We start from the raw sequence: 23815 nt of genomic DNA on the forward strand, positions 1-23815 counted from the left end.
CCATCCCCCTCCAACCACCCCTCCAGCAGCCCTCTGTTTGTTCTCCATATTTAAGAGTCTTTTCTGTTTTGTCCCCGTCCCTGTTTTTATATTATTTTTGCTTCCCTTACCTTATGTTCATCTGTTTTGTATCTTAAAGTCCTCATATGAGTGAAGTCAGAAATATAGCATATTTCTAATGAAAGTGTGGGTGTGTGCATGTACACACACGTGTGTGCTTCTGTGTGTGTGTGTGTGTGTGTTGTGTGTGTGTGTGGAGAGAACTTGATGAATACACCAGCATATACATCAAACTCAGCAAGCTGTTCTCATGACTGAAATCCTGAGGACTTTGACATCCAGAGCCTATAAGACTTTGCTGTATTTCATCGGGGTGAAAAATAATCATCACTGGTAAAATCATGTAAGAAAACTACACCTGAGGAGAATCTGATGCATAGGAAGATTTAGAAAGCACTGAAATGCAATTCCTGACCTAGCACTTATCTTTTCTGAAATCCCAGGGTAAAGACTGAAGGCTTCACCTGTTTTTCTCTGTCAATTGCCTAAAGCTATAAATAGGTCTAAAACTCATCTCTCTCTTTTTAGCAGAGAAGGGTCAGATTACAGATGCAAAGCAAAATCATAAAATGAATGTCAGGGTATTTTATAGTGTCAGGCAGTCATCCCCACAGCCTCCTCTCTCCTCCTTTCTACTGTGCTATCCTAGAATCAAGGACCCCGGCAACAATGCCTCTGTTGAAACTTCCAGGTAGGTGTGCAAAAGTGTTTTGAGAGCTCAATTCTTTTAAATGCAGCCATTCCTTTGAGTATATCGTGTCAGCTTTGACAATCCTTTATTTAGGGTTCAGAGTACCACTTAATTATACTTTTCAGGAAGAAGCAAGACAAGATTTTCAAGGATTTTTTCTTCTTCTTAGTTTTGGAAGGGAGATAATTTTCTAAAACTGTATCATGTGGTAGCATCTTTGATGATCCCAGGAGAAAACGGTGGAAGATATTTAAAATCTACTCTGCTAGTCTAAACAAAGCCTGTGCCTGTTGGAGTTCACAGCAGTGTCCTATACAACGTCTCTAGCTATAGTGTTAGTTGAAAATCACAAGCATGATGGAAATGTTAACCCAATCTGTGTATTTTGATGGCTCACGATCCAGGTTTGTACACATAATAATTTTTAGAATCATACTAAGTCTTTTTCATTAGGAAGGAAATACATATCTCCTGTGAAACAAGAAAGAGAAATTCCACTGAACATAAAAGTAATAACACTCATTTAGAGAACACGAGAAATTTAGGAGAGCAGTACTAAGAAAAAAACAACCACAGTCCCATCATCCAAAGATACTGCTTTTCACATGTTAGTGTTTTTCTTTTCAGTCTATTTTCTATGCAACTTTAAGGAATTTGTAAAAAGCATAGCTGTGATTATATAATACATGTCACTTTATAGCCTGCCTTTTTTTCCCCTTAACATTATGACTTAATCGTTTATCGTGGTATTCTAAACTCTTCCTAAACATCATTTTAAATGGCTGGGTAATATTCAAATCTTCTTAACTAATCCCTTAGGTTCTTTACAGTTGGGTAAGTAAAATTGTATTCTGACAACAGTATTTGTACATAAAGTTTTTGCCATTTTTAAGAATGGAAATCAGTAAGGTAGATTGTCAGAAATGGCTGTTTGGTAGGTGTTGCTAAATTGTTTACCAAATGGGCTCCTTCAGTTTGGCTGAAACCAGCACTGTATGAGAGTTTCCATTTCTCTAGAGCAGATGTCTTTAACATCACATTTTACAAAGCGTACCTCTTTACGATTATAAACGTAAATTTAAGGAGCCATATTAGAAAGGGAAAGAAAAGAAAGGGGTGTGTAATGACCATATTCCCAGAGTTTTCTGATGACAGCAAATTGTAGGTAAATGGAAGAATGAGCTGTAATAACACATTCCACCTCTCCCATTTCTTGTACCAATCTACACATTTCTATCCCAAAGCACAGATTAACAGCCACTATGATTTCTGAAAGTTGTTTATATATTTTATCTTGTTTTATTTTACTTCAAACAGCTAAAGAAAAACGTGAGTATTTTGGACAATTTTTCCTGCTATTTGCCAAAGTATCAATGAAAAATAGTACTATTCATTAATTCAGAAACATGAGTATTTTTCAGCAGTGTTTATTAAATGATACCATTGAAAGCCAACAAAGATTAATAATAACCATAGATATCCCATAGCATAGCAAATGAACTCATGGATTTTCTGGACTCCCCCCCTCCCCACCAAAAAAACCCAACCAAATCCATTTTTTAAAGAGAACATCAGAGGGGCGTTCACCTGATGTTTTAAAATAAAATAGTATTCTTTAGATATAGGTTAGCCAGCGGGGCCTATTGAGTCTTGCCTTAGGAAATCCTCAACTCCAAAGCAAAACATTTCATGGTAAATTTCTGTGACCGGGTCAAATAAAATCTCACTTCAGATAAAACTGGAACTTTAAGTTATGTTTCAAATTAGACTTGTTCTTACGCTGACTGATAGTAAGTAGGCCTGCCTCGGAGAGGCATAGAGGAGATGAGACATAGCAGATGAAACACCTACGACCTGTCTTTTCTACCCACCAATAAAGCACTGCTGGGAAATAAGCATGCTCTTCTGGATCTCAACGTTGAGTGAAGAAGCCAGCATGACATTCCTCTTCTCAAGAGCCTTGCACTTCCCATGTTAATAGTAATAATCCCCAACTTCTATATAGTACTGTGTCATTTTTAAAGGATTTCTTGTTTAACCTTTATGGCAATGCTCTGAAGTTGACATTATTATTATTAGCATTCTCTTGTTATGATGATGAACACTGAGGCTCCTTGTGATTATGTGGTTTCCCCAAGGCCACCCAGCTGTCACAGACACTTCCTCACTCCTAGTTCAGTGTTCACTCTGCTTCATCTTTCTACCACTTGTTTCTATTCTCTTGTCTACTCCACATGTAAATGAAGATGTCCTGTCGTCCACACATTTCCACTCAGGTGCTCCATTATCTCAAATGTAATATGCTGAAAAAAGAACCCAACAATTAGCTATACAAACACAAGGGACTCATCTCTCCTTTATTCCATGAATTCAGAACTGTCACCAAATCTTATCCACTCATCTTTTGAAATACCAGTTTCACTCTTTCTTTCCCACAACCATCGCCACTCCCTGAAATATTTTTGAAAGGCAGAGCTCTTGAATGAGGAGTCAAATTTCAGCTGTGGTTGCATGAAGTCAAAACAACTGGTTGATTCAGTGGAAGGAAATATCAACCATGTAATTTGGGGGCATCATGCAAACCACATCTTAGAGTAGAGTTTCTAACTTTTCAATCATCGCTAGTGGCTTAGGGAGATGGAACTCAGTAAAAACAATAACATTGAAAGCTATGAAACAAATGGATACGTGCAGTCCTAGGTAATGACTGTTTGTTCTGGACAAGCCAGATCTCAAGCAAGTAGGATTTGGTTTCTGAGCATCCATTTCCATGCCGTCCTTCCTGAGGCCTCCGGCAGCATTGTCACAGACCCATCATGACAAGCCAGTTGCATCCTTGTCCTCATCATCATCATAACCACCTAGCCTCTTTTCATTTGTGTTTCATGGTGCATGAAGCCTCTTCTAACTTCTGCTTGCCATTCATCCTTGAGGTGCATGTGCTTGCTTGCATTCCTGGAGGAATGATACTAATCTCTGGAGATCAGTTGGTAGTGGGGTGGGGAGGCATTCTCAGGCCATCAAACATATCTATTTAGAGTCCCATTTGGTCCTTTGTGGAGTGTGGTACTTGTCAAAGAACTACCCCATAGCATCCAAAGACGGTCTTCAGTTTCAGGAAGTGTTTGAGTTTAATGAGGCAGACAGATGCATGAAGTTCAGCAATACAGTGGATTTCTGTTATTCTTTTGTGATAAGCCAGGTTTTGAAAATAGGCTGACCTGACAGTGGTGGTGAAGTTATGATTTAATTACTATCATTTCCAATGTACGCTTCAGCCTATACTAAGTCATATCATTTATCATTTCCTTAATAGCCCCAAACTAACCCCAAATACCAGATATCTGTCTGACCAATGCTACCAAATTGCATCATTCGGTTTGATCTGGTGCTTTTTTGTCTGTAAAGTATTTGCCTGTACATTATTATTACCACAACAGCCTCATGAGTGAGTTTTGGTAGGTACTGGTATTCCCACTTTACAGATGAGGAAACTAAGACAGAGGAAGGTGGAGGTGTCGGTAAGTGCAGAACAAGGATTTGAACACATGCACTTACTCAAGTCAAAATCGAAAATGTGGCATTTGGGAGATCTGTAAGGACACTGATGGGGCGGCAATGAGGGGATCTTTCTCTTTGCACGCAGTTTGCTCTGTCATCATTTGAAGAGTGTTCTGTCTTCTGTTGCTCCAAATAGCTAACTCTTTGCCATTCTCATTATTTGCTACCTGCTCTTTTCTGGAAATATGAAGAGATTTTAGAAGTATTAGAAGTAATGACTATTCAGATGAAAACAATTGGGTATGTGGAAAATGCAGTGGAACTTAACAGAAGAGCAGATACTTGATGGCCATTACTACGCTGTATGATGAAATTAGTTCCCTTACATCCGGAGAGTCTTGGGGTTATTCATTGCCAAACTAAACGTCACCCCTCCACCCATTCTAAGAATGGGAATATTAAGGGAGCCTCAGTCGGAAGAGTATGTGACTCTTGATCCCGGGGTTGTGAGTTTAAGCCCCACGCTGGGTGTAGAGATTACTTAAAATAAACTTAAAAACAAAGGATGGGAATATTAAGGCATGTAAAAGTAAAATTGGCTTTCCAAGGGCCATTCGTTATGAAAAGCCACATGTCCACAAGAAGTGGGACTCCCAACACTGGGTAGTAACTTTCAATGGCCCCCTTCTCCCACATACCAGCATATCATCAAGTTGTCAGGATTTGAAATAATGTGTGAGAGAAACACAGTATCTGTCCTATGAGGAAGAAAGGCCCAAAGCACACGTTTATTTCTCACAACTACCTAGATCACTACGATCTTTCTGGAAAGAAAAGCTCCAAAGACCAACAATCCTATTCACACCTTCACAGCCATCGGAAAAACTCCACCAGTCTAATGAGAAAGATTATGCTGTGTGGTTACTATGAAATCAGACTTAGCCCTGCCAGAAACAGGTGATCTTACATTAAGTGCTAATCCTGCAAGAGACCAATCCCACCTTTAGGACCTCCTGAAATGTGCTGCAAGAATCTGACCTGTGTTTCTGAGAATAGATTTCCAAGCTACCCACACAGAAACCTCTAAAGAGACAGTAGAGCGGCACTGAGCTTTGACATGCTTCTGGGGCACTGGTTAGAGTATAGGGGAGCCACGCACCCAGGGCAGTCCTTAGCACTTTGCTTCACACATAACAGGAACTCTCCAATGAGTTCTGAGAAAGGGCTTGAATACTAATCCATGAAAACCTCTTTTAGAAATTGATGATGAAATACGTAGCTTGGCTGAAAAAGTATTTGCCTCTGAAGTCAAAGATGAGGGAGGCCGTCAGGAGATTTCCCCCTTTGATGTGGATGAAATCTGTCCAATTTCTCATCATGAGATGCGAGCACACATATTCCACCTGGAGGCCATGTCCACCTCCACAGAAGGCAGGAGGTAAGTGGTGTAAGGGAATGTTGGGACATTGGGACACAGGAAGGAGAATGGTCAGGGCAGCTGGTTCAGTCTGTCTGAATGATGGTTCAACTTGGAGGAAGAACTCTGCCAGAGCTAACAATTCTTCCCTTTCACCTATACCCCCCACCCCCGCACTGTGTAAGCTAGGGCAAGGTTAGCAATGACTAAAAAGAAGAAAAGAGTAGACATCCTGTGCTCATGCACATTTTCCTTTAGTTGAAGCCTCCCTATCTGCCCAAGCAAGAGGATATGAGCTCCTGTGCAATTGTTCCAAACCAAGGTAGGCTGATGGCTGCTGGGCACAGACTCAACTTATACACAATGGGTACGGAAACCAGAACTCAAGAGCCTCATCTTCAGAGTTCATTTTTAGCCAACCTTCGCATTGTGCTATCTGATATGAATATAGCCCTCAGGCCAGTCTGACCTCCTCCAGGCCCCAGGGATACAACACTCCATTTCTGCCTTCCTGCCCTGGCCATCCTCTTTATTTTGTCTTTAAGGAAAGAACAGCGATCCCCTTGTTCAGCATGCCCCATAGGACCTAACGTAAGTCTTGGGTCAAAGCAGAAACTCAATAAATACTTGTTGATCTAAGGAAGTAATATTGACTAAGCAACTTATAAACTCCGTACACTAAATCTCACAGAATTCCTTTAAGGTAGGCATTATTACACTATTTTTTTTCATAGGGGGCAACAGAAGCTCACAGAGTTTCAGAACAAGCAGAAAACAACACAGGTAATAACTGACATAGCCTGTGCTTGTTGTGGTTCCCAGACTGCCCATCTGCTAGGAGTGGACTGCCAGTGAAGAATAAGGTCATGCTGAAAGCCTTCTCGTATGTTCCCAAAGGCCAACGGTCCCAAAGGGTACCGGGAAGAAGGGAATACGGTCATGTGATCCCTCTTCCCATATGGTTGGATCCTGTTTCTGACAGCCAGCTGACATTTTAATTTGCACTTTTTGTCCAATTTAATTTGCACTATCCAAAATGATTGGATAGTGAAACACCAATCTATCACAACGCAACTCCCAATGAGGACCAAGTTAAGTTCTTTTATTTTTGTGTTTCAAACCCAGAAAAAAGCGTTTCCATGGACGGAAGACCGTTAATTTGTCCATTCCACAAAGTGAAGCATCTTCCACTAAACTGTCCCATATCGACGAATACATTTCTTCATCTCCAACCTACCAGACCGTGCCTGATTTTCAGAGAGTGCAGATCACTGGCGATTATGCCTCAGGGGTGAGTTGCTCTTTTTCCCCTCAAATGTCGCTGCTGGGAAGACACAGCTTGATTGTTTCAGCTTCCTTACCTTCTTGCTTTTCCTTCTGAGGAAGGTGTTAGTTCACTTGTCCTTTGTTGTACTTCATTATTGCATTTCAGTACTGATTTGCCATGACTTATATTTCTGTTTTGTTTTATCCCATCCCATATGATCTATCCTTCTCTATTCCATTTGCTTGCACATGGACAGTATGTAGTGGAATGCAGTGTGTGTGTTACAGAATACACTAGACAGATTTTGGCACAAGAAACAAGAGAGCACCTGGTGGGCTAATCTCATTGAGGATATCGCAAGACAAGACAGGGAGCCTCGAGGAGGCACAGGAGGCTCTTGGGAAAAGATGGATCCTGGGCAGCCCTAGAATAGAGACAAGGGCTTCAGGTAGCATAAACCAATCCAAGAAAACAGCTTGGAAGAAAGAAAGGGAGATGAGAAAAGAAGAGTGGAGAGACCAGAGAAAAGAAGAAAGATGAGAGAGAGCCTAGAAAATTCTAATGGGGCTATTGTTTTTTTTTTTTTTTGACCAACGGTCATCTCCAATTTCATTGCAGATGCTTACACGGTAGATTATTGCCTGGAATAGACTCTAGTTATGCCACAGGGATAGTAAACTCCTGTCACAAACAACTTGACCTTCCTGTCCTGTCCAGGACAGTTGGGCAATTAATAAATCTCTGTCACATGAACTTGCAGAATCAGCATCATATTGGTGAAACTGATGTGTAGCTATCAGTCTATGCTCCAAATATAGTTTTAATGACCAATCCTAAGCCCCCTTCTCATGTAACTGACCCACTTAGGGTCAGTCCCAAGATATTTAAAAAGGGACAGAGCAAGGAAACAAACACAATTCTTGTTTATTCACTTTCTGTGTGATGACATGACTGCAAATGGCAGGCATTTTAGATTATAAATGACTGAAAGGAGATGTTCAACAGAGCTGCCGTTTGGAGAACGCCGGAGTTCAAAAAAAACATAAAAACTAAGAGGCAAAGTTGATACCGCTTGTGCTTGGTAGAAACAAACACAAACGAAAAGAAAGAGGATGGGAGGAAGGAAAAGGTTCACAGAAGTCAGGGAGTAGCTGTTTCTCCTCTGAAAGCTGGAGGACACCTGAAACCATGACATGGAGTCTTTGAAGAACCAGGCGTATTGGCTGAATGTGGCTGAGCTGCTGAGCAATAATCAGCTGGTTGTATTCTGTGCCCCCATCTGTTCTCACCTTGTAACTGAACAGAGAGGTAAGGGGGATCAGGACTAAGTTTCCAGGGCCATCAATCCCTGATAATCAGTTGACTCCATGTAACCAATTCTTATTGAGCACCTACTGTGTGCTACGCATTGTGTGCTAAATGCTGAGGACACCACGGTGAATAAGATCCAGCTCTTATCCTGGAGAAGATAGACCGGTGGCCCATTAGGTGGCAAAGGAACAAGCATGCCATTAGAAGCAGACCTCTAGTTCCAGCACCTGTGCCAGAATCTCTCGGCCAAGGTCAGCAAGCCTTTAAAAAGAGTTCAACTGGTTAGGATCAACATCTGGGCCTCAAACATTCAGAACAAGCTTACATTGGTCCCAGAAAATCTTTGGGCTCTGATGACGATCATTCAGTGATTTCAAGTTATAACTCTTTGGGCATGCCGTCCCCAGCCCGGAGTCAGGGATGGGGCATGGGAGACAGACCAGCTTAGGAAATTTCCGGCAGTTCTGAGAAAATTTTATTCTAGAATCTCTCCATTTTTAGCCACAGATTAAGTTCTCTTTAAAACCATCCAAAGGAATGATAACTTATCATAAGATGATGTTCTGATCCATCCATAACGACAGAAGGCAGGGCATGCATGATAGGGTTTGAGGGATGTGTGACACCTTATTCATCCCCACATATTTCCCCCACTGACCAGAAAGTGGTTTGAATTCTCAAATTAGAGTCACATGGTCTTTTAGTTGAGATACCGTCTTCAGAAGCCCGTATGTAAAACCTGGAAGGAAGAAGTTATTTTCCATGTTAGAATGGGTTCTTTTAATCACACTCATTAGATAATCACTGCTTTCTAGCAAACACCAAACAAACACAAGACTTGTAGACCAGGTGAGTTTTAGTAGAAATGAAAGAGGGCAAGAAACTTCAGGACCTGCTCCTGGAGGAAGACCCAGGGCCCAAGTCACGTAAGGGAGCAGCCACGTGGGCAGGTGGGCTCAGCACGGGCTACAACACCCAGGAGAGAGCAGGGGCATACCCAAGACAATCCACTTCTTGGGTTTTCACAGGAGTGACTCCGATGCTCTAACACTTTCTTGGCAGGTGACAGTTGAAGACTTTGAAATGGTTTGCAAAGGTCTGTACAGGGCACTGTGCATACGGGAGAAGTACATGCAGAAGTCATTTCAGAGATTCCCTAAAACCCCTTCCAAGTACTTGCGGAACATCGATGGTGAGGCTTGGGTAGCAAACGAGAGCTTCTACCCAGGTACGTCAGAAGTAATTTTCTTATGCAGCATATGAAATAGATCTTTTGGTTTAACTACTCAATATTAAGTATGTCCCTAAATTACAGTAGTCTCCCCCCACCACCATTCCGTGATTTGGCTTTCTTCAGTTTCAGTTGCCTGCAGTCAACCGAGGTCCATACATAGATGGTCCTCCTGATTTATTGTCAGAAGGTCAGCAGTGGCCTGAGGAGTTCAGGTGGCTTAGTTGGTTAAGCATCCAGTTCTTGATCTCAGCTCATGTCTTTTTTTTTTTAAGTTTATTTATTTACTTTGAGAGAGAGAGAGAGAGAGAGTGGGGGAGGAGCGGGGGGCAGGTGGGGGACAGAGGATCTAAAGCGGGATCTGTGGTGACAGCAGAGAGTCTGATGTGGGGCTCGAACTCATGAACCGTGAGGTCATGACCTGAGCCGAAGTTGGACTCTTAACACACTGAGCCACCCAGGTGCTCTCAGCTCAGTTCTTGATCTCAGGGTTGTGAGTTTAAGCCCCACGTTGAGCTCTGCACTGGGCATGAAGCCTACTTAAAAAAAAAAAAAAAAAAAAAAAGAGGTCAGTGGCCTACTGCTACCTCACAAGGCCTACCTTATTCACCTCATTTCATGTCACACAGGAATTTTATCATCTCACATCAAAAGGTGAGTTTAGGGCAATAAGATATTTTGAGAGAGACCATGTTCAATTAAAAAAAAATTTTTTTTAATGTTTATTTTTATTTTTGAGAGAGAGAAAGAGTGCGAGCAGGGGAGGGGCAGAGAGAAAGGGAGACACAGAATCCAAAGCAGGCTCCAGGCTCTGAGCTGTCAGCACAAGGGCTTGAACTCGTGAACAATGAGATCATGACCTGAGCTGAAGTCAGACACTTAACCAAACTGAGCCACCCAGGCGCCCTTCCCAATTTTTATTACAGTGTGTTGTTATTATTGATCTATTTTATTATTAGTTGTAGTTGTTAATTTCTTACTGTGCCTAATTTATAAATTAAACATGTAAGTTGATAGACCAGTGGCCCATTAATAGGTATGTATAGGTATATATAGGAAAAGACAGTCTATACAGGGTTCAGTGCTATCCACAGTTTCAGGCATCCACTGGGGGGTGGTGGAACATGTCCCCTATGGATAAGGAGGGACTACTATCTAAGTAAGCCAGTCTAAAAATATCATAGTTGTCTTTGGCTCCATTCTCTCTCCTGCCCACATGCACAATCACATAATTAATTCCGTACAATACCTCTCAAAATCTCCTCTCTTTGCTATTCCCCAAACCCTAATTTAGGTCTATCTTTCACCTTGTCTAGGCTATTATCATAGTTTCTGACCCATTCTGTTAAATTCTAATCTCACCGTCTGTTGGTGAGATTCACTTAGGTTCCAGTTATTAAAACACAGATCTGAACATATCCCTCTCCTATCACAAACCTTTAATCGCTCCCATTACCTTCCAAATTGAGTCCAGTCTTTAGCCTGGCATTCAAGGCCTGCCACCAGCTGGCCTTCTAACTAGATTCTCAACCTATTTCTAAACTTACCTTATCTACTCCACCTTTGTTCTGGTCGGAAGTGTTTCCTGTCTGCCGTTTGGTTCAGCACTTTCCTGCCCCTGTACTGTTGTCATGCTGTTCCCAGTGCCTGGACTGCCCTTCACTTTTTTCACTGTATGTCCATATGTCCAGATGCAACCTCACCCTTTGACGTGCAGCCCAGATGCTATCGTTTCCTTCCTTCCTCTAACCTCTGGAGAACACTAAACTGTATGTTTTGACTTTCCATAGTACTTCATTTCCGTCTCTCACTTTTTACTTTCTGCCTTATATGAAGTGAAGTACATGTTTTTAAATAATCAGATTTCTAGAACTTCTCAGATTTCTATTGTATAACTGTATCATGTTTTATTTAACCAATTCTCATTTTTAGGCATTTAGATTTCTGACTTTTAAAAATTGATTTCCAATAAGGCTGCAATGAACGCGTTAGAGAAACATCTTTGTGCAGTGGCTTGACATCTTCTGGAGTATACTTCTAGGTTTGAGATTTCAAGGGAGACAAATATTAAGGGTTTTTGAACTTGCAAATTGTTATGTCATTAAAGCTTTCCAGTTCTGTAACTTCTTCTCTATAATTCCTTTTAATATTAAAATCAGAGTAAACATGTATCCTGTTTGGCAATACATAAAATCGGTTTACCTCTTTTCTATAATACTGTCATTAAGATATTTGTTTTGTCTTTGCTTCTTCTAAATTGTGCTTTATCTCTCTATTATGTTCAACTATAAAGATTCAAAAAATTAATGTTCGACATAGCAAAATACTGTTTCACTTCTTTCGTGTTCCTTGTCTCCTAGTTTTGAATAGAAAATGCATGACTTTTTTCTTCCCATATTATTTTTCCCACTGTGGTTGTGAGTCGTCACTGGCAAACTGGAGACTTTTCTGCTGCCTTGGGCACTTACTTGTTGAAAGTAGAAGGTTAAGCACTTTAAAGGCCATGACAACGTAGAATTTCTTCCTGGCTTTCTTAGGTTGAAACTGTTAGCACTGGAAAGAAGGGGACATTTACCCACAAAATCCCTTCTCATTCCTTTGTAGGTGCTTTAGAAGGTGGATAGTATGTTATAATTACAATAAGAACTGGAATTCTTCTAGTAAGACTTTATTTTATATATCCACTTATATTAAAACCAGTGTAGACGGAGCACAAAGGGTCTTTAGGGCAGTGAGACCATTTGTGTGACACTCTAAGAGTGGATACATGTCATTGTACATTTGTCCAAACTTATATAATGTACAACCCCAAGAGTGAACCCTAAGTTAAAGTATGGCCTTTGGGTGATTACGACATGTCAGTTATGTTCATCAGTTGCACCAAATGTACCCTCTGGTGGAGGGTGTGGATAGTGGGGAAGGCAGTGCCTGTGTGGGAGTAGCAGTGAGTATATGGGAACTGTGTATTTGATGCTCAATTTTGCTATGAACTTAAAACTGCTCTAGGGACGCCTGGGTGGCTCAGTTGGTTAAGCGTCTGACTTCTGCTCAGGTCATGATCTCCCAGTTTGTGGGTTTGAGCCCTGTGTCAGGCCCTGCGCTGACAGCTCAGAGCCTGGAGCCTATTTCAGATTCTGTGTCTCCCTCTCTCTCTGCCCCTCCCCCACTTGTGCTCTGTCTCTCTCTCTCTCTCTCTCTCTCTCTCTCAAGAATAAATAAACATTTAAAAAATATTTTAAACTGCTCTAAAAAACAAAGTTTTTTGAAAATAACCACTCTAAATTAAGACTTCTAGAGAGGTTGGTTTTATTAAGGACACAATGCAAATTCTACTTTTCAACTGTAGTTTGATTTTATTTCTATGCAAATATCCCATAAGCTAATAAAATGTTCTAAACAGGAAGCCTTTGATAAGCTACTTTAGTAAATAAAATTATTGGTAAGTAGTGTATCAATCATGTAAACAGTACTTCTAAAGGACTTGAAAATCATTCTTACACTAGATAAAATCTTATAGTTATTTTAAACTACTAATTTGGTCAGCTTTGAAAAATAATGTAGGAGCGCCTGGGTGGCTCAGTGGGTTAAGCGTCCGACTTCAGCTCAGGTCATGAACTCGCAGTTTAAGGGTTGGAGCCCCGCATCCGGCTCTGTGCTGACAGCTCAGAGCCTGGAGCCTGCTTCGGATTCTGTGTCTCCCTCTCTCTCTGCCCCTCCCCTGCTCACCCTCTGTGTGTGTCTCTCTCAAAAATAAAAATATAAAAAAAAAAAATTAAAGAAAAGAAAAGAAAGAAAAATAATGTAAAAATAAGCTTTAGCTTAGCTCTGGGTAAATAATTATAACATGACGTACAGGATTCCAAACAAATGAGATCTTACAGCATTTCATATTTTGGTTATTTTCATGTGGTCATTTGTCTTATTTCCTGATATATTACTCTGTGTTTCATTGAGAAAGTCTTTACCCCTCCTGCGAAGAACGGAGAAGAACCCTTCCAAACAGATAACCTCCCGGAAAACCTGGGTTATCACCTCAAAATGAAGGATGGTGTGGTTCACGTGTATCCTAATGAAGCAGCAGCCAGCAAAGATGAACCTAAGCCACTTCCTTATCTCAATATGGACACCTTCTTAGATGATATGAATTTTTTGCTTGCTTTAATTGCCCAAGGACCTGTGTGAGTGTTTAGTGATGCTACCACCACGAGTACTAACACTGCTCTTAGTAAGAATGAGTATTTACCAAGTGCTTACAATGTTCAAACACTGTTAAACCCGTCAGGTACATTATTTCCCATCTCCTCACAAGCATTCTGCGAGGTGGGTAGTTTTATAATTGCCGTTTTGTAAGCGGAGACTCTGATGAGTTAAATAATCTCCCAAAGTCACACAGCTCCCTGAGATTCAAGTCTGCATCTGCCATCCCTAAAGCCAGGACCCTTAGCCTTGAGCAACGTTGTCTCCCCGGGGCTGTTAAATGCCTTCCCAAGTCTTCCCTCACTATTCTGTCCAACACGGATGAAAAGATTGAGCCCCTGGAGCCCAATACTTCTCAAGTGAGATTAACTGCAAACTGAAATGTTTGTTTCAGTAATTGCTTCCTATGGGTAATAAGGGTCCTGATGGTTTTGAAACTGTGACTGTTTTCCTTAAGTGTCTGAATGATTCAGAATTATGTGATTTAATTTTCCACAGTAAGACCTACACCCACCGGCGCCTGAAGTTCCTGTCTTCCAAGTTCCAGGTCCATGAGATGCTCAACGAGATGGACGAGTTAAAGGAGTTGAAGAACAACCCCCACCGAGATTTTTATAACTGCAGGAAGGTAAACGTGGGCACTGCTCAGGGGCCAGCGCTGGGCAAAAATGGGAGCCCAGTTAGCTCTTGAGTGGGACAAGAAAGAAACTGCTTTTAGCGAAAGCAAATGAATTATTCTAGAAAGTTAAAATGCCATTTCTACTGTTTTCTACACAGAAGGGTTTACCGCATTCTTGCCACAAAAAATTATAATGATCGTGAACCACAAAAATAACAAAAACGAACGAAATCTCAAAAACTGCTATTCCAGGCTTTGGAAGATCTTTCTTCTAGTCCTTTTTCTTCTACTTCCTGACTCTGAGATATAGCGGGTGATGATTAAATATTTCTGAGTTTGTTTCCTCATTCGTAAAATTGGAAAATATATCTGCTCAGTCTAGCTCACAAGAGGACGGTGGGCATCAGATGCGCTAATAAGTGTAGAAAATGAATCAACTTAGAAACACCTCTGAGATGTGTTCTGACCATTTGAGTGATTGCAAGAAGTGAGGATAGAAAATATATGAGCAAAGATTCAGGACCAAATCCTGGCTCAGCTGCCTGTATAACCTTGGGCAAATTCATCTATCAAATCTCCAGGCTATAAAATTATAATCATAAGAATATCTAGCTCAGGGGCGCCTGGGTGGCTCAGCCTGTTAAACATCTGACTTTGGCTCGAGTCATGATCTCGAGGTTTGTGAGTTCAAGCCCCACTTCGAGCTCTGTGCTGACAGCTTGGAGCCCAGAGCCTGCTTCAGATTCTGTGTCTCCCTCTCTCTCTGCCCCTCCCCTGCTCGCACTCTGTCTCCCTCTCCCTCTCTCTCAAAAAGAAATAAAACATTAAATTTTTGTTTTAAATATCTAACTCATAAGTTCCATCACTGTGTCAGTCATGGCTTTGACATGATTTTGATCTTTTCTCCCTTTGGGGCTGAAAGCTGTGGCAGCTAGTTTATTTCAGGGGTGGAGAATGGTCCCTGAGAATTTTGTGTGGATCAAAGGTAGAGAGTTAATTGGATAGGCAGATATCCAAGAGAAATAGGCATTATTATTATTGCACCGCCCTAAACTTTCACATTCTTGCAAGGGTACAAAAAGGTGCTGCTGGTTCTTTCCTGCCGGGCCACCTTCACCGGATGTCAGGTCACATCCCTCTACTTATTCCTTTCTCTTGCCTCAATGGGGTTTGCAGGCACCATGGCCCCTAACAGAGCAGCATGACTAGGGCTGATTGTTGGTTTTCTTTCTCTGAATGTACACACAGGTGGACACCCATATCCATGCAGCCGCTTGCATGAACCAAAAGCACCTGCTGCGCTTTATTAAGAAATCTTACCACATTGATGCTGACAGAGTGGTCTACAGCAGCAAGGAGAAAAATCTGACCCTGAAGGAACTTTTTGCCACATTAAAGATGCATCCCTATGACCTGACTGTTGATTCTCTGGATGTTCACGCTGTAGGTTGAAAAAGATAATGTCAGCTTCATGCTCATACTCAGAACCGCACATGCCATTCTCCTATAACCTCCCACTTCTCAGAGCCCTCTTAACCGTGTTGGCTGACCGTGCTGACTGAAAGCACCCACAGACAATTTTGAGGTTCACTCATTGTCAACTGTGCCAGATTCCTTTCTTGGAGCCCACCCCCTTCCCCCCGGTTCCCAGGCCCTGTTCCTTGTGGCCATTCCCTCCCTCTCCATGTCCCAGCAGCTCTGATAATAATATACTTGTGTTCCTGTTTCCTGATTCAGGGACGCCAGACCTTCCAGCGTTTTGATAAGTTCAATGACAAATACAATCCTGTAGGAGCAAGTGAGCTACGAGACCTCTACTTAAAGACAGACAATTACATTGATGGGGAATATTTTGCCACTATCATCAAGGTGAGGAGGAACCAGCCAGATCTATGGTACCTGGCCTGGTTCTTGAGGAGGGGGAGGGAGAGAAGGAGGAAAAGAAGGAAGGAGAAAAGAGAAGAGGAAGGAGGAAGAGAGGGAAGGAAAGGAAGGAGGGAAAGGAAGGAGAAAGGGTGCTATCTCAGGGGAAGCACCACAGAGACGAATGCAAGAATTTCTTCAGAGATGTCCACTGTAATGATTTAAAAGACTTGTATTCCGAGGCTAGAGAGGCTGAGGGTGTGGATTTGGGACTGATTAAGGACTCTTTCAGGCTCATGGCCTGAGCTCTAGCATGCAGGAATGACACAGTGGACTTGGGAGATGTGCGTTTTGGAAAGTAGGGGGTCTAAAAAGAGCTGAGTGTCGTTTGCAGGCCCCTTGGATTGGACATTTCAACATCCTTTCTCTGACTTTTTTACTCTCTAGACTCCATCACTATCAGTCTCTTACTGACTAGATTCCCCTCATCTCTTGATTTCCTTGGATCTTAACCTGGAATAGGTTCCCTCTGACCTCCTTTTACGCTTCCCCTGTTCTTGGTACCCACTTCCTCTCCCTAGACCCCACAGATTTAGACCCCTGAGGGACTTGTGGAAATTCCTGGCTTTGGACTCCTTTGTTGGCTTCGCAGGAGGTAGGTGCAGACCTGGTGGATGCAAAGTACCAGCACGCTGAGCCCCGCCTGTCAATCTATGGCCGCAGTCCTGATGAGTGGCACAAACTGTCCTCCTGGTTCGTCCGTAACCGCATCTACTGCCGCAACATGACTTGGCTGATCCAGGTCCCCAGGATCTAGTACGTACCTTCCCATCGGAGACGCGAAAGCCTGACTTCATCCTGCCTGCCTCGCCTTCTCTGCACAAACAAGAAAGATGTAGCGCCTCTAGACACAAAAAAAGCTTTGTTAAAGCGGAGCTCAGAACAGGGTCCTGGGTGCTTGGTTTTGTCCAATCTGGGTTCAGCACTCTTGACCAAAGACAGGAACTAGAAAGATCATTTCAGTACAGTTTTCTAACCAAGTTTTGGGGTTTTGTTTTTTAAAACATGGGACTTCACTCAGATCACAAAATAACTTATTGAGAATATTTGAAACTTAGCTAGGATGAGAACTATGTACATTTTACTATACTTTCCCTTTCTCCTGGTCTTTCTCTCTGTGTCCAGTCATTCTTTCCCATGCTTATCTGGACTGGGATGTAGCCTTCTTGTATCAGAACCTTTATTATCGGGATGCCGGGGTGGCCCAGTTGGTTAAGTGATTGACTCTTAATTACGGCTCAGGTCATGATCTCATGGTTTGTGAGTTCGAGCCCCACATTAGGCTCTGTGCTGACAGCGCAGAGCCTGCTTGAAATTCTCCAACTACCTGCCCTGTCTCTGACCCTCCCCTGCTCACCCACTCTTGCACTGCACTCTCTCCGTCTCAAAATGAATAAACATTAAAAAAAAGAAAGAACCTTTACTACCATCTGACAATTGTCTCACTTACAAGTGTTCAAGTCCTCCACAATCAATGAGTATTTATCAATGGTATTACCATTGATAATTACTCATGACCCTCCGGGATGCTCAGCATCATTGATCTTCTATCTAACTTAAGTGTTTATATATTTTCTGGCCACCTGCCTCTGTATGCCGCCCCTGCCCCCCACCCTTGTCAATGCAAGAGTTTTATCCTGTCTCTTGAACCAAAAAAGTAACTTTTTGACTGGGGTAGGACTTCCTGTCTAATACCATTAAAGCAGAGAGGCAGTAGGTGTGATAAGAGCATGGACTCTGGACCTAGACTGGCTGTATTTGAATCCCAGTTTTACTATTTACTAGCAGTGTGACCTTGGGCAAGTTTCATGAGCTCTCTGCCTTTGTTTCATCATCTTTACAATGAGGGCATCTGGTTGACTTAGTCAGTAGAGCATGGGGCTCTTGATCTCCAAGTTGTGAGTTCAAGTCCCACATTAGGTGAAGAGCTTACTTAAAAATAAACTAACTAAAAAATAGGGTCATAATGGTAGCTAACATACTGAGTTGTTATAAGGATTAAATTAACTAATATTTCTGGCTACTTAAAAGAGTGGATGGCCATATGCTGAGTGCTATATAAGAGTTAGTTCGTTAGATTGTCCCTGGCTAAAGCATATCAGAAGTGTTTTTGTTTTTGTTTTTCTTTTTTGAGAGACAGAGAGAGTGAGAGAGCGCACATGTGAGAGCTGGGGAGAGGGGCAGAGGGAGAGAGAGGATCCTAAGCAGGCTCTGCACTGCGTGTGGAGCCCAACACGGGGCTCAATCCCACTACCCTGGGATCATGACCTGAGCTGAAATCAACCAACTTGAGCCACCCCAGGCGCTCCAGAAGTGTTCTCAATAAATGTATCATGCTCACCATCTTATATACCACAAATAAGTCACCCAATCTTTTGCGACATAGTTCCTATATATACTCTTCATTTTCTATATGGATTTAGCTGTGAAGGTTAATATTTTTACTACAGAGGTTTTGTAGAAGAGATTGAGGCAACCGGTCCAGCAAGAAATTTATGTGTCTATGCCTCATCTAAACGGAATCCCTCTTTATGGGTAGCCAAGAAGAGTGTACCCGAGTGGACCTAGAATGGACACACTAAGTCTTTTTTTGAACATGGCATCTTGCCCTCTGATTCCTTCACACAGGGGCTATTAATACTAAAACTATTTTCCTCCTAAATTCTCTTTATTCTTGCCTTTAGCGATGTGTTCCGATCAAAGAACTTCCTCCCACACTTCGGAAAGATGCTGGAGAATGTTTTCATGCCAGTGTTTGAGGCCACCATTAATCCCCAGGCTCACCCAGACCTCAGTGTCTTCCTTAAGCATGTAAGCATGAGCCTTTGGGCCTTCTCACCGCTGTGCGTGAGCTAGTATTGCCACAAGCTGTGATTCATTTTTGGTGCTTATCTCTGACGTTTGGTCCTTGCCTTTGGGAGCTGAAAGATTTTCTGAGGACTGGGATCCTGTAGTCGAACTGACCCCATCGTATGGCCTACTTTTCCGGACAGATTACTGGCTTCGACAGTGTGGATGATGAGTCCAAACACAGTGGCCACATGTTCTCCTCCAAGAGTCCCAAGCCCCAGGAGTGGACCATGGAAAAGAATCCGTCTTATACTTACTATGCCTACTACATGTATGCAAACATCACGGTTCTCAACAGCCTGAGAAAGTAAGTAGACAGAACTGGAGGTAGAAGGAGATGATTCTATTTGGCACACCTCTTTTGCTCAGACATTGGCGCCTTGGGTGGTCAAGGGTCACTGCACTGCACTGCTAGGACGCTTTCAATTGGCCCGAATCAGAAATTTCTTTCCCTTGTCTTTTTCTTCGGTTTCTTTCTTTATTTAGTAGCAGGAATGGATGTTTTGGAGCCTTCAGCAACTTTCACCATTCCTTTCTTTGCAAGTTTAGGAATTTTCACTAATCACTGCACAATTTATTATCATACTCCATACACTTCACCCTTCTTGATATACCTGGGTAAAGAATAGAGGAATATTATAACGGGGTTTTCTGGAAACATCTCCCCCCTCAAGTGTGAGTAGGAGAAATGACAACATGGTACTTTTGGTAAATTTCCTGTTGAAACTGAAGGTAATCAAATCTTGACTTTCCTCCATACCCTCATATCCTCTGCTGCCTCTTTTTTCAGAAGGCTATGTTCGGGAAGAATTAAGATCATGACCTGGAATTGCCAGTTTTACCGAATCCTTTGGATGCCCCACTCTCTTTCAGAGGGTTAATTCTTTTCTTACCAGATTTTTTTTTTTTAATTTTTTTTTCAACGTTTTTTATTTATTTTTTTTGGGGGGGGACAGAGAGAGACAGAGCATGAACGGGGGAGGGGCAGAGAGAGAGGGAGACACAGAATCGGAAACAGGCTCCAGGCTCCGAGCCATCAGCCCAGAGCCTGACGCGGGGCTCGAACTCACGGACCGCGAGATCGTGACCTGGCTGAAGTCGGACGCTTAACCGACTGCGCCACCCAGGCGCCCCACCAGATTTTCTTATAAATTACTCCATGCCCCAAATTGTTGCCGGGTCCTAGCCAGCCACCTGTGATAACTATGGCAGTTGCCTTTCCCTAGGGAACGAGGCATGAATACTTTCCTGTTCCGACCTCACTGCGGGGAAGCGGGCGCTCTCACCCATCTCATGACAGCATTCATGACAGCAGATAATATCTCTCATGGCCTGAATTTAAAGAAGGTGAGTTGGAGGCTCTCTTCCTAATATTAACTTTTATATTGGAGCTAGAGGAATAATTTTTTCCGTATCATTGTCTCCCAAGTCCTTATCAACACTGGAATCAAATTAAAGTAGAGCAAAAAAAGATTTTTGAGGTTATTTAGTACAGTTCATTTCACAGAAGCCAGACAAGTAAAGGGAGCTGCTTACGATTACCTAACCAGTTAGCAGCAGAGATGAGTTAATGCAGGTCTTTTGACTTCTATTTTAGAACTCTGACAAGGGAGAATTCAGAGGTGCTTGGCTTACCTTAAACTAGTTTTTGCCAGATTTCTTGTTATAGCATGTTTTCAAATACCTCTTGTGAGAGTCAGAACTTTCTTATGAGGGATAAAAAAATGTTTCAAGGTGAAGTCTTTTCCCGAGACAGACCATGTACCTTAGGCAACTAAAACTCAAACATTTAGTTTGATTCAAGGCTACTGAAAATTGATGATCCCAAAAACATTTATTCTAAATAGCATTTACATTTAAAATGATTATTTGTCTGTCCTCAGGGACTGAAAGAATGTATGATCATTCTTTTGAAAGCTAAAACTTGCAGATCATGTGGTTATAACATTTCTCATTTGTATCCCTTTTTCAACATCCTTAAATAATTTTTTTCACTTTTCCTTTTCAGAGTCCTGTGTTACAGTATTTGTTCTTCTTAGCCCAGATTCCCATCGCCATGTCGCCATTAAGTAACAACAGCTTATTTCTAGAATATGCCAAAAATCCCTTTTTAGATTTCCTCCAGAAGGGACTAATGATCTCACTGTCGACAGATGACCCGATGCAATTCCACTTTACCAAGGTACACATATGGAATCTTGAGCAATACAGGCATATTTGGAGGGACTGTTGTTTTCCATCCAGAATTTCAAAGTCAAATCAAGGTGTTTCAATATACTTTTTCTGCTGGATGCTTGTTATTTTTTTTTAATATGCTTCTTTTCTTCTCTTTTCTTTCTTTCTTTCTTTCTTTGTTTCTTTCTTTGTTTCTTTCTTTCTTTCTTTCTTTCTTTCTTTCTTTCTTTCGCTTTTTCTTTTTTTGCCTCATTTAAATAAATAACCTAAGGAGCCCCTAATGGAAGAATATGCCATTGCTGCCCAAGTGTTCAAACTGAGTACCTGCGATATGTGTGAAGTGGCAAGAAACAGTGTTCTGCAATGTGGAATTTCTCATGAGGTAGACCTGTCCTTGGCTGGCTGCCCTTCTGTGCATAGGATCTGGAAACTGAGTAATGAAAAGATAGTTGAGGAAACACATGTAGAAAAATTATCCCGCAAATCATACGCAAATACTATGGCCAGGGATTAGAAAGAATTCTTCTATCTCTCTGGCTATGCCTTTGGGCAAGGAAAATAAAACACATTTGACTTCTCAGCAGACCATGCGTACTGAGGCACTGGATAAGTGCTTTTACTGGTTTATGTTTTCCTTCTGTCAGTAAGTAATATAAGGGAGGGATCTTTGTGGAAGATGTAATTACTGTCTATATCAGGATAAAAAGACAACAATCATTCTCCTTTCTTTTCTCTTACAGGAGAAAGCAAAGTTCCTGGGCGACAATTACCTTGAGGAAGGCCCTATGGGAAATGATATCCGGAAGACAAATGTAGCCCAAATCCGCATGGCCTATCGCTATGAAACCTGGTGTTATGAACTTAATTTAATTGCTGAAGGCCTTAAATCGGGAGAATAAAGCAAATAAACCAAATAATAATGTGGGTGAGATTTTCATTAGAGAATATGAATGATAGTTACCAGTTACTGAATCCTTACTATAAACCAATGATTGTACTAGATATCATTCCACTGACATTATTTCATTTAATTATTTTCACTTTATGAAGTAGAAAATGTTATCTTCATTTTGGAGAAGATGAGTAAACTGAAGTTAGTGAAGTTAATAGCCTGCACAAGAACACATCTATTGAGAGGTAGCAATGTGGATGTAGGTTTGTGTGACTCTAGAGTCGCTATGACTTACAGGTGAAACATTTGGTAGTATTTTTTGCCCTGCCTTATTAACAATTGATAATAGTTAATAATACATATTATTATTAACATAATAACTATTAAGTCAAGGCAAAAATATGAGCAAATGACTTGTTATTGGGAGAATGTAGGCTTAAAATTTTTTTTTTGATGTTTATTTATATTTGAAGGAGAAAGAAACAGAGCATGAGCTGGAAGGGGTAGAAAGAGAGGGAGACACAGAATCCAAATCAGGCTCCAGGCTCTGAGCTGTCAGCAAAGAACCCAATGAGGGGCTCGAACTCAAGAGAGGGGAGATCAGGACCTGAGCCAAAGTTGGATGCCCAACCCACTGAGCCACCCAGGAGCCCCAGGGAGAAATGCAGGCTTTGGGTTTACAGAATGAACTTTGCTTGAGGCACTTAGACCATTGAAAAGTCCTTTTGACGGGATACAACTGGAGACTAATGCTCTTAGACAAAAACAGGTGTCGTCCAATATAGAGAATATGTACCTATGAGCTATTACACTTAGGTAGAATTTATCTTATCCAAAGATGATCAGTTTTAAGGATATAATTGTCAATAAAGTTATAGCCAGCTGTCATTGTACATTTTAAATAACTTTTTAGGAACCTGTTACTCAAGGCCAGGTAGAATTCCAATTAGCTAGACTATACTTCTACATGTACAACTGTGTTGCCATCTGGTGGCTGGGCTGATAGTTCATTTAACTGATTAAATAAACAATTACTGATGAACTGCTCAAGTATCAGGTAGTATTCTAGGCAGCAAAGGTATAAAGAATAAGATTTCATTCCTACTCTCCTGTTGTTCACAGTGTGAAATGATAGAATGAGTGGATACAAATGTGAAAAAGAACATTTTGTGAAACACCTCAGAAAGTAATGACTTCTCAAATGGAAAAACAAAAATAAAGGCAAATTCCTGCATGTTTCCACATTCTACACAGGTAGCTATAAGCATGGGTGTGATCCTGACAGCGTGTTTATACTAGCCCTAGTATAAGAATCCTCTCCCTAGTTTCTGAAGTTGAACTTCTGTTTGCTGAGTATTTATAAGTCCCTTAGAGAACCTGATTTTATTTCTACCTTGTCCTCTATATCGTCAAAATAATAGAGATTGCTAAATTAAACATTCTATTCTCAGATTTAAAAGGCATTAACTACCATTAGTTATATCTCCAGATCACCCATAAGAGGGCAGTAGAATACATACATGTTAATTCATTTATTACAGACATAGAAACCATGCCAGATTTGGAATTCAATCTGCCTCATTTTGCCACATAATCTTCCTGAATGTAAAGTTTGAACTCTGAAATCAATTTGAATTTTGAAATAAAATTTAAAACCACACTATTCTAGCTTAAAATTTCA

The 23815-nt window shown here is 41.4% G+C and overlaps 1 protein-coding gene across 2 annotated transcripts; it reads left to right on the forward strand.

The window, feature by feature from the left end:
- The first annotated feature begins 663 nt into the window (after positions 1–663).
- Positions 664–22162, forward strand: AMPD1 (adenosine monophosphate deaminase 1). 2 transcript variants are annotated; one of them, XM_058716128.1, is made up of 16 exons: positions 715–751; positions 2069–2080; positions 5510–5690; positions 6795–6960; positions 9310–9475; positions 13437–13656; positions 14174–14303; positions 15543–15737; positions 16032–16163; positions 16810–16973; positions 18902–19028; positions 19211–19374; positions 20294–20414; positions 21076–21249; positions 21514–21624; positions 21983–22162. In XM_058716128.1, the coding sequence occupies exons 1-16, from the start codon at positions 730–732 to the stop codon at positions 22139–22141; spliced, it is 2244 nt and encodes a 747-aa protein (XP_058572111.1). In that variant the 5' UTR covers positions 715–729; the 3' UTR covers positions 22142–22162. The 2 variants fall into 2 exon arrangements, with proteins under 2 accessions (XP_058572112.1, XP_058572111.1); XM_058716129.1 differs by lacking the exon at positions 2069–2080 and having other exon boundaries at positions 664–751.
- Positions 22163–23815: the final 1653 nt, after the last annotated feature.

The sequence above is a fragment of the Neofelis nebulosa genome, chromosome 2, assembly GCF_028018385.1.
Source record: "Neofelis nebulosa isolate mNeoNeb1 chromosome 2, mNeoNeb1.pri, whole genome shotgun sequence".
NCBI lineage: Eukaryota > Metazoa > Chordata > Mammalia > Carnivora > Felidae > Neofelis > Neofelis nebulosa.

What these genes read in the sequence shown, in the direction of transcription:
- AMPD1 (XM_058716128.1), top strand. Translation starts at nt 730, where the DNA reads ATGCCTCTGTTGAAACTTCCAG. An exon ending in AAACGAGAGCTTCTACCCAG is followed by an intron (nt 9,476 to 13,436) that starts GTACGTCAGAAG and finishes TCATTGAGAAAG; the next exon opens with TCTTTACCCCTCCTGCGAAG. An exon ending in TGCAATTCCACTTTACCAAG is followed by an intron (nt 21,250 to 21,513) that starts GTACACATATGG and finishes AAATAACCTAAG; the next exon opens with GAGCCCCTAATGGAAGAATA.